Source organism: Triticum aestivum, chromosome 2A, assembly GCF_018294505.1.
Source record: "Triticum aestivum cultivar Chinese Spring chromosome 2A, IWGSC CS RefSeq v2.1, whole genome shotgun sequence".
In the NCBI taxonomy this organism is placed as follows: domain Eukaryota; kingdom Viridiplantae; phylum Streptophyta; class Magnoliopsida; order Poales; family Poaceae; genus Triticum; species Triticum aestivum.
Genome location: NC_057797.1, coordinates 786,771,084 through 786,780,739, shown reverse-complemented (window position 1 = coordinate 786,780,739; position 9,656 = coordinate 786,771,084). Strand labels below are relative to the sequence as shown.

At 45.3% G+C, this 9,656-nt stretch overlaps 1 protein-coding gene across 1 annotated transcript; it reads left to right on the top strand.

Annotated features, from left to right (window-relative positions):
• The first annotated feature begins 1,437 nt into the window (after positions 1 to 1,437).
• LOC123191262 (SNF2 domain-containing protein ENL1) lies at positions 1,438 to 9,092 on the top strand. The gene is made up of 19 exons (XM_044604079.1): positions 1,438 to 3,049; positions 3,601 to 3,731; positions 3,824 to 3,878; positions 4,053 to 4,340; positions 4,440 to 4,495; positions 4,574 to 4,664; positions 5,158 to 5,295; positions 5,379 to 5,456; positions 5,719 to 5,928; positions 6,056 to 6,127; positions 6,661 to 6,741; positions 6,837 to 6,955; positions 7,056 to 7,167; positions 7,273 to 7,341; positions 7,452 to 7,546; positions 7,982 to 8,107; positions 8,232 to 8,306; positions 8,398 to 8,524; positions 8,617 to 9,092. The coding sequence occupies exons 1-19, from the start codon at positions 1,550 to 1,552 to the stop codon at positions 8,776 to 8,778; spliced, it is 3,585 nt and encodes a 1,194-aa protein (XP_044460014.1). The 5' UTR covers positions 1,438 to 1,549; the 3' UTR covers positions 8,779 to 9,092.
• Positions 9,093 to 9,656: the final 564 nt, after the last annotated feature.

Sequence of the window (9,656 nt, the reverse complement as noted above, 5' to 3'; positions counted from 1 at the left end):
AGAGATAGCCACAATATTAACAAAAGGTGTCACTCCTGTCTATTATTGATCGCCTAGAAATTTGAAGGGAAAACCCACATGGCACGTACATCACCACGGACGGATACATACGAACCTGCTGATTTGATCCTGTGTATGGCGCGGTGACTGCTTTTGTCTTACACTGTTCAGGGACAACAATCTGAATTTCAGAGTGAAAGAGATAGAGAGGAGGAACAACAACAAGTACTAAACAAGCACAAATCTGGACTGAACAATTAACAGGTGCAAGTACTTGTAACATCTGATCATTACACTGTCTTACACATCTCAATACTACCAAAAATTCAAAGAGAAAGAGACAGAGAGGAAGAGCAGCAGCAAGGTTTGGGGAAGAAAAGGAGCAGCGGTTTTGTGGAGAGAGGATCTTCAGCAAAGGGAGGCTGAAAGAGAGAGCAGCATCAAGTTCGGCAGAGGAAGTAGCAGCAGCGGGGGAAGAGAATGGTGAGGATGCACCGACCTGCCGAGCTCCAGCCAGTGGCAACAGCGAGGGTAGCCGGCTAGTCTTGCCCGTAGCGGTGAGCGGAGGCCAAGCTCCAACCAAGGGAGGGGAGGACGGCGATCCACTGGTCGGATGGTGTCAGAGGAAGGGAAAGGCGGCGACCAAGCTCTAGTGGGCGGCAACGACGGTGACAACGGAAGATCCCTACACTTAGCGGCGGGCGGCGACCGTCGGTAGTCGAGGCGCACCTAGGTCATCTACCGCTGTCGATTTGGTCACTTGATTTGGTTTCATACTATGGGTAGAAACGGTGTAGGACAGTTCAGTTCGTGTCTACGACCAAACCAACTCAGTCCAACAATAGTTAAAAGCCCAGACCAAACTAAATTGATTTAGGGAGTTGGCCCATTTCATCCGATCCAAAGGCAGCCCCATACCAAAACCGACTGAAACTATGGTTCCGGCCCAAACCACTCCCAGGGTATAGTCGTGACACACTGAACAAAACAACATAATGAATAATTAATGCGACATGTGAAAAGGCGAGAGGAAACTCTCTCAAGGGCCCCTTTGATCCGTCCGTAGCACTCCGAAAGGAGCGTTGCACCCATTTCAAACCAAACACCGCCCGAGTCCTCTACCGAATTCTGGTCGGCCGCACCACAGACCGTATAGAATCCCGCCGAACCGACCGAGCGGATGGCCGCCAAGGAAAAAGACCCGTCGTCGGGACCCAATCGTACAGATCGAACAACTCATATATTATACTATATACTACATAGAAAGAAGACGTAGTCATTTATGTTTGGTGTGTCGAAGGAAGGAGAGAAACCCTAGAGTTTTTTGTGGTGGTGGTGGGGGGAGGAAAGGAAAGGATAGAAACACAATCTTGGGTGAGTGCCGTTCGACTTCCACTTCCGTTCCGTTGTGCGGAGGCATTCGAAATTTGAATCCCACTTCCGCCGCCGCATTCCCCATCCCCTCTTATTCTTCTACTTCTTCTTCCCCCAACCCCCACTCTCCATCCCCATTCCAATCCAATCGGATCCAATCCAATCGAGGCAATCCATGGCGTCGCCCCCGTCCTTCGACTTCTTCTCCGACGCCCTCGACGACGCCGCCGACTCCCCCTCCTCCTCCTCCGCCCACCGCCAGAACCCTAACCCCAACCCCGACCCCGACCCCCACCCCACGCCGCACCCCAACCGCGCCCCGCCGCCCACCCCCAACGGCCTCAACGACCGCCTGCTCCGCTTCACCCAGACCCGCCCCCGCCCCCCGCCCCAAAACCCTAACCCCTCCCCGCCCCACGCCGACGGGGACCGCAAGGTCAAGCTCGCCGGCCGCCGCCGCCTCTGCAAGCTCTCCTCCTCCACCGACCCCGATGCCGACCAGGAGGAGGACAGCATCCGCGACATCCTCGACGACCTCACCACCCGCCTCGACTCCCTCTCCGTCGACCGCCCCAAGGCCCGCCCCCGCCCCGCGCAGGCCCGGGCCCCGCTCCCCTGCGCCGTCACCGCCGAGGACGACGACGACGGCTTCTACGACGCCGCCGCCGGCTCCTCCCCCCCCTCCCCGCTGCCTCCCAAATCTGGCGAGGACGACGGCTTCTTCGACGCCGCCGACGAATCCTCCTCCTCCCCGCCGCCTCCCAAGGGGCCGGAATCGGGTGCCCCCTCCACCGTCGACGTCTCCAGCTCCGACGAGTCTGAGGATGACGCGCCGCTGGTGGTCCGGAGGCAAGTCAAGGTGGAGAAACCGCCGCAACTCCCAGATCCATCATCCGCCTCCTCTGCCTTCGCCGATCTGGCTACTCAGGAGGAGGAGGAGTCCGTCGACAAGGGGAACAGCAAAGCCACGGCAGCGACGGTCAGCAAGGAAATTAAGCCGGAGAAACCACAATTCCACGGTGATTCACCATTCACCTCTGCCTTAACCGATCTTACTGCTCAGGAGGAGTCTTCTGTCGACAAGGGGAACAGCAAAGCCGCGGCGGCGGCGGTCAGGAAGGAATCCAAGCTGGAGAAACCACAAGTCCCAGATTCACCATTCGACTTCTCCGATCTTGGTGACGAGGAGGAGGCCAGTGCCAAGTGGAACAGCAAACCCACGGCGGTGGTCAAGAGGGAAGTCAAGGTGGAGAAACCCGACCCAGATTTATCGTTCGCCTCTGCTTTCACCGATCGCCGTGTTCTGGATGATGCCAATGACAAGGGGAAGAAAACCGGGGCAAGTGCTTATGGCGGTGCCAAGTCGGGCAAGAGGGCAGCATCAAAGCCCTCATCCTTTGCGGATTTTGATGAAGATGATGACGGTGTCAGCGAGGAAAAGGAGAACCGTGCTGCTGATGACACGGAGAAGGATGTTGGCTGGGAGAAAACAGAGGATTTCAAGATGGAGCCCACCGGGTGCGGCAAAATGGTCAAGCCCTACAAGCTCCCGGGGAGCATTTTCAAGATGCTTTACCCTCACCAGCGCGAGGGCCTCAAGTGGCTCTGGGTTCTGCATTGCAGGGGAACTGGAGGGATCCTTGGGGATGACATGGGTCTCGGCAAGACCATGCAGGTCCGTCTGTTTAACCCCTTCCTTCATTCTGTTTCCAATGTCAATGATTCATATCCTGTTAATTGTCGTTTAGTTAGGACAAGGATCAAATGAATATCAAGTGCTACCATTGATGGATTTTAGGTGCTGTGATGACCTTATGTATCTCACTTCTCAGAATTATAACTATTGATTGGAGCAGTGTATACCTTATGTATTATGGCGTTAGAATGCGGCGAGGGTTTGCTGTCTATACCTTCATGTTTTTTTCTTGTAGCAAATACATTCATGTTTTTTTGGTAGTGATAGCTCATAATTTGTTTGAGAACCTGCATCCTTTGTGCCCTTTAGTTTCTGCATTTGTACAACTGGAAGAAATCATCATCAGAGAGAAGAATAGCTTCTTCTTTTTTTCTACTGTATGTTTATATATAGTTGTTTCCTAGCTAGCTCTCTGCCACAAAGTTCATCTGCACTTGTTTCCTTCAGCCACAGTATAGTATGAATATGAAGTGGTCCCATGTGACTGCAATTTGCTGACGAATACTTGCATCCTTACTTCTATCTTGCAGGTTTCTGCCTTCCTGGCTGGATTATTCCATTGCCGTTTAATCAAGAGAGTGCTAGTGGTTGCGCCAAAGACACTTCTTACTCATTGGTCCAAGGAACTTTCTGTTGTCGGCCTCAAACATAAGATTAGGGAGTAAGATCTGCTATTACATACTATTGTTCCTGAACTTGCTTGATGTCAAATCCTGTCAATCGGCACTAATTTCTTCCTTCTTGTTTCCACAGTTACTCTGGTCCCAGCGTAAATGTTCGCAATTCTGAGCTTCAATATGCATTCAAGGTATGGTTTCCTACTCCTAACATAATCATTCTTACATCTTCTGGTTTTGAAATTTGTAATATATGGGAATTGGCAGATATTCATTTTCGCATTAGTTATTTAGAAGAATATCTTATAATTCAACATATTTTAATGAGTCATGGCAGGTATTTTAACTCCTTATCTCTTCTACAGGAGGGCGGCATCCTTCTAACTACGTATGACATTGTCCGTAACAATTACAAGTTGATCAGAGGTGACTTCTACAATGGCAACGTGGAAGGGAAGTATGACAAGCTCATCAGAGGTGACTCATATAACGATGCTGATGAAGAAGAGGATGGGAAGTTGTGGAACTATGTTATTCTTGATGAGGGACATATTATCAAGAACCCGAGTACTCAACGGGCCAAAAGCTTACTCGAAATACCGTGTGTCCACCGCATCGTCATAAGTGGAACACCTATTCAAAACAATTTAAAGGTTCCGCCCATCTGAAGTTCTTAATACATCTTGCCGTAGATGCTCCTATATGCTCTGCACTCTTATTACCAATGCAAATAAACATGTGTTTTCTTACAGGAAATGTGGGCTCTGTTCTATTTCTGTTGCCCGGAGATCTTGGGTGATAAGGATGAGTAAGTACTCCCTTCCTAATATCATTGCCCCATTGTTTTGCACCATCTACTGTTATTTATATCTTGAGAACATGGCAGGTTCAAATCAAGATATGAATCGGCTATCATTCGAGGAAATGACAAGAATGCCACCAATCGAGAGAAGCACACAGGCTCAACTGTTGCAAAGGTAATACTTATTTTTTTGTATCCAAAAGATGGGTGACACCAAGCCCTGTTCCTCTTATTGTGGTCAGGCAACATGTTATTGTTTCCACATGGTTTTTGACTTTTTGGTGTTTATTAATTTGGAGATGAGATGTTCCTCTATGTTATGGTGTTTGATATACCCCAATATGTGCAAGCATTAGTTCTTGCTCTTGCCATTTTGCTGTGAAATTACAAGTTGGGCATCAACTGAGTTTGATATTACACAAACTGTATCCATATATTAGCAAAGTAGTACATTCATCTCTGATTTAACATGTGGAAGAAGTGTGTAACTGCATTAAAATTCCAGACCGATTAGTGTCCACTTTTAGTTTAAGCCATGAGATGATGACAAGCCATTTAGATCGATCCATCTCAGTTTGCTGCATTTCATTGTTGAAAAGTCTGAGTCTGTCGTACTGAACTTGTTATAATATGTGTTTTCCTGTTTGGTATTTGAATACTCTTTGTAGGCATTAAGGGAGCGTATAAAGCCATACTTCTTGCGTCGTATGAAAAGTGAAGTGTTCCTTGATACTGGTTCGGCAGATGATAAAAAACTTTCCAAGAAGAACGAGCTAATTGTTTGGCTGAGGTTAACAGCTTGCCAGGTACAAATTCTTGTGTAAGAATGTAAAACTGGTTGAATAATTTGGCCAATGATAATCTTGACCTGTCTTTCTTCTGGGTGCAGAGGCAACTATATGAAGCTTTTCTGAACAGTGATCTTGTTCATTCATCAATGCAAGGATCACCATTGGCTGCAATCACGGTAAGCATCAGTGTCAAAGCCTTTTCTTTGCACCGATCTTGTCCACCTTTATCTGTCCTCTTATTGCTTTCATGTACTCCTTAAGTTCTTGTTCATGTTATGCTCATCATATACCCACTCGAATTCAAAATATGGCTTTTATTTTTGCGATCCTCTGTCAAAGTATAAGGCATGTATATAGAATTGAGGACATTTTTATTCTTTTGCCCTTATTTATCTTGTCAGTCTCTTCATCATTCATTGTTTTCTTGTTCTTCAACAGGTATTGAAGAAAATATGCGACCATCCATTGATATTGACCAAGAGAGCTGCTGAGGACATCTTGGAAGGCATGGAAGGCATGTTGGATAACAAGGATATGGGTATGGTAGAGAAAATGGCCATGAACCTTGCAGACATGGCTCATGATGACCAAGCGCTGCAAGTCGGCGAGGAGGTCTCATGCAAATTAATTTTTATCATGTCCTTGTTGGTAAGTGTTTTTTTATGAATGCATGTGTAGTAGCTGGTAGAAATGTACTCTCTTCAGTTCCCTAAAAGTTGTAAACCAGATGGAGTATTTGTTACGTAAACTAAGTGGTTCGTATCTTATGTTGCAGCGGAAACTTCTTGAAGAGGGACACCATGTCCTTATCTTTTCCCAGACGCGCAAAATGCTAAACCTTATTCAGGTCTGTTCTTGTTTGCTTTTCAGTGCATGTCGTTTTCTTTTGATATATTGTATTCAAAGCATAGTTATTGACTTCCATCCTTATTGCTTTTGTATTTCCACATACGGACATACACGATCAACTCTGTAAGTAGAGTAAAAGACCGTGTTTTTCGTAGACATAATGAATTAAAATGTATGCACATTCACCTCAGAGTCACTTTCTGATAACATGATAATTCAAGTCCTCCTGTCCAAGTCCTGTTCAATAAGAGCCAGATCATTCAAGTAATAATAGTACAACTGCTTGAGTTCAAATGTTCCGATAAAATGATCTTTAGCATGACTACTTGCCTTTTGGCATTTTTATCTACTGCTGGGATCAAATTGCGTCTAACAGCATCTATTCTTTGCCCTATTTGCAACCAAATGCTTTTGATTTTGTCCATCATCATCATATTTGAAATGTGGAAGTTACATTATTGGAAGGCAAAAAGTTTGGCCTATATTACCTACTTTGGCCTGTTTACTTGACACATTCGACTATTGCAACAGGAAGCTATATTACTGGAGGGCTACAAGTTTTTACGCATTGATGGTACTACCAAGATTGCTGAGAGGGAAAGGATCGTGAAGGTTAATATTCGCGCATCACTTTTCTTGTGCTGTGTTGTACCATGGACTCGACTATGTCTTTTATGTTGCTTACGTATTATGATTTGTATCTCCAGGACTTCCAAGAGGGGCCTGGAGCACAAATATTTTTGCTGACCACACAAGTTGGTGGGCTTGGACTTACACTCACCAAGGCAGCTCGTGTCATCGTGGTCGATCCTGCTTGGAATCCAAGGTACCCGAACAGTGCACATCCTGATCAAGTGTTTCTCCTTTTGGTTTCATGTAATGCCTACATCAACTATTTTGTTCCTTAACCAATCTTCCTTTTACAGTACGGACAATCAGAGTGTGGATCGTGCTTATCGAATTGGTCAGACCAAAGATGTGATTGTATACCGCTTGATGACATCTGGAACCATCGAAGAAAAGATATACAAATTGCAGGTTCAAATATGATATAGAATCTTTTACTCCAATGTCTTTTCGTACGACACTTCTGGCTTTAGTTTTACACCTCCCCTTCCTTGAATTGCCCTTTTTTTTCTTCAGGTTTTCAAGGGCGCTTTGTTTAGAACAGCCACAGAGCAGAAAGAACAAACACGCTACTTCAGCAAGAGGGTGATGATCCTGATACCCTTTCTTATCATTTCTTTGATGAAATCTGTCTCTTGTCAATGCTTGCTGGATGTCCTACTCACTAATGTAGCTAATTCTTCGCATATCTTCAGGACATTCAAGAGCTCTTTAGTCTGCCAGCACAAGGTTTTGATGTTTCCCTTACACAAAAGCAGTTGCAGGAAGAGCATGGACAGCAACTTGTCATGTAAGATTTTTTTGTTCTATTATTAGTTATGGCAGAGTTACTTTGGTCTTGATTAGTTGACCAAGTGATACTTTGAATAGTTTGTTTGCCGATTGGCCCAATGCTCTGTAAATATAGTTGATGCCGGCACTTCATTTACACAATGTGCGTTTCGTACATTTTTATCATAATAAACTTGAAATATGACGAACTGGTTTTGATTATTATGTGGTATTAATCTGCCAGAAGATGTACAAAATGTCGAGAGACCTCCATGAGTTATGTAGAAATGTTGATATACTTAAGGCTTTAGTTAAAGTTATGATAACAGTGGGGTACTAAAGAGAGATGTGATTACTATGTGTTTCTGAATTTAGTTCCCTGATAGTAAATGTTGGTGATTATTCTTGCTCTCTTTTGAGATGTATGTTCACCTACCTGTACTGAAATTTTCAGGGATGAGTCACTGAGGGAGCACATAGAGTTTCTGGAACGACAAGGAATAGCGGGTGTAAGCCACCACAGCCTCCTATTTTCCAAAACAGCAGTCTTGCCTTCGTTGGAGCCTGAAGCTATGGAGAGGTCAGTGTTGATGCCTTTCAACACACAGCAATAATGTTGCTTCTGGTTGCTCATTTTTATCTGTCTAGCACTGGCAGTCATGTTCCAAGCCTTGTCTAACTTTAATTGATGTTCTTGTGTGCAGCAAGCACCCAAGCATGCCGATGATGGCCAGGCAGTACAACAAGGCATCATCCTCGATGGACTATGTCGCCAACGGGTAAGCCAGGTCAATCTTTCCAAGTATTGACTATTGAGTTGAGTTGAGTGCAACCGGCAGCTTTAACCTGACTAGTGTCGTTTCCTCGCAGCGCTGCCCATGCTTTCAAGCCAAAGGACTTCACTCCAAGAGCATACTCTGCAAGCAATACGAGTTCAGAGAGCCCCGAGGAAATCAAGGCAAAAATCAACCGCCTGTCGCAAACCCTTTCAAACACGGTAAAGTGTCCTGGAAACATGCAAAGATCAGTGTCTTTTCTGCCTATCTATCATATAGTTTTGCTGATAAGAAGAATGGGCAACTGGTGCAGACGCTGGTGTCGAGGCTGCCTGACCGTGGGGAGAAGCTCAAGAAGCAGATACACGATCTGGACGAGAAGCTGACGGTGATCGAGTCGTCTCCAGAGTCGTCGTCGATGATGTCCAGAGGGAGGGCGCCTGAAGTGATCTGCTTGGATGATCAGAGCCTATAATTCTGAGATTGAAGCAACTGCTACACTGGACTACTCATTTGTTACTAGTCGGTCACTGAGGCGTGACTGAAGTGCAACACTGGTATTGTTTTGGCCGTGGAATGGTCCGGTTGTAAATAGTAGCCTGATGGATGATTGGTGCCTACGACTAGGAGGGAGGCAGGGATGTAGGGTGAATGTACTCCCTCCGTTCCAAAATAGATGACTCAACTTTATTACTAATCATCTATTTTGAAATGGAGGGAGTAGTATGTATCGGCAAAAATTACTCGGATCTTATTAAGCATGCGAAGCAGCGCTGGTAAAATTTTCTATTCTGGTCTTGTCAAATACTCCCTCCGTCCGAAAATACTTGTCATCAAAATGAATAAAAGGGAATGCATCTAGATGTATTTTAGTTCTAGAAAATGACAAGTATTTTCAAACGGAGGAAGTACGTATTCTATTCTGGCCTAGATTGTTATGTTTTGTTGTTCCAGTATAAACTTGGGTGTGACTGACTTTTTCTTTGCTCTGCTTCACGTAGTTCCAGTATTCTTTTTGCCGTCCGGTGTTGTAAATACTCCCTCCGCCCGGAATTACTTGTTGCAAAAATGTATAAAAATGAATGTATCTAGAACTAAAATACGTCTAGATACACCCATTTTTGCGACAAGTAATTCGGGATGGAGGGAGTAGTAACTTGATGGCTAGTGGCTATGATATTATTATGTATGTATTCACAGCACCAACATCAATTGGACATAAAAATTTCTATTCTGGTTTGGTTGATTACCCTAGTGCTGCAAATCATTTCTAACCACTCTGTTTTTTTGTTCTCAAATCTGTGCATGAGTCTACATTTGAGCTCGGAAATGCGAATGACAAATGGTCTCCAC

Bases quoted from the DNA above. Each gene is read 5' to 3' on its own strand.
- LOC123191262 (XM_044604079.1), top strand. From the start codon at position 1,550: ATGGCGTCGCCCCCGTCCTTCGACTTCTTCTCCGACGCCCTCGACGAC. The intron at 6,956-7,055 runs GTACCCGAACAG...TTCCTTTTACAG, and splicing joins GATCCTGCTTGGAATCCAAG to TACGGACAATCAGAGTGTGG. The intron at 7,342-7,451 runs GTGATGATCCTG...GCATATCTTCAG, and splicing joins CACGCTACTTCAGCAAGAGG to GACATTCAAGAGCTCTTTAG.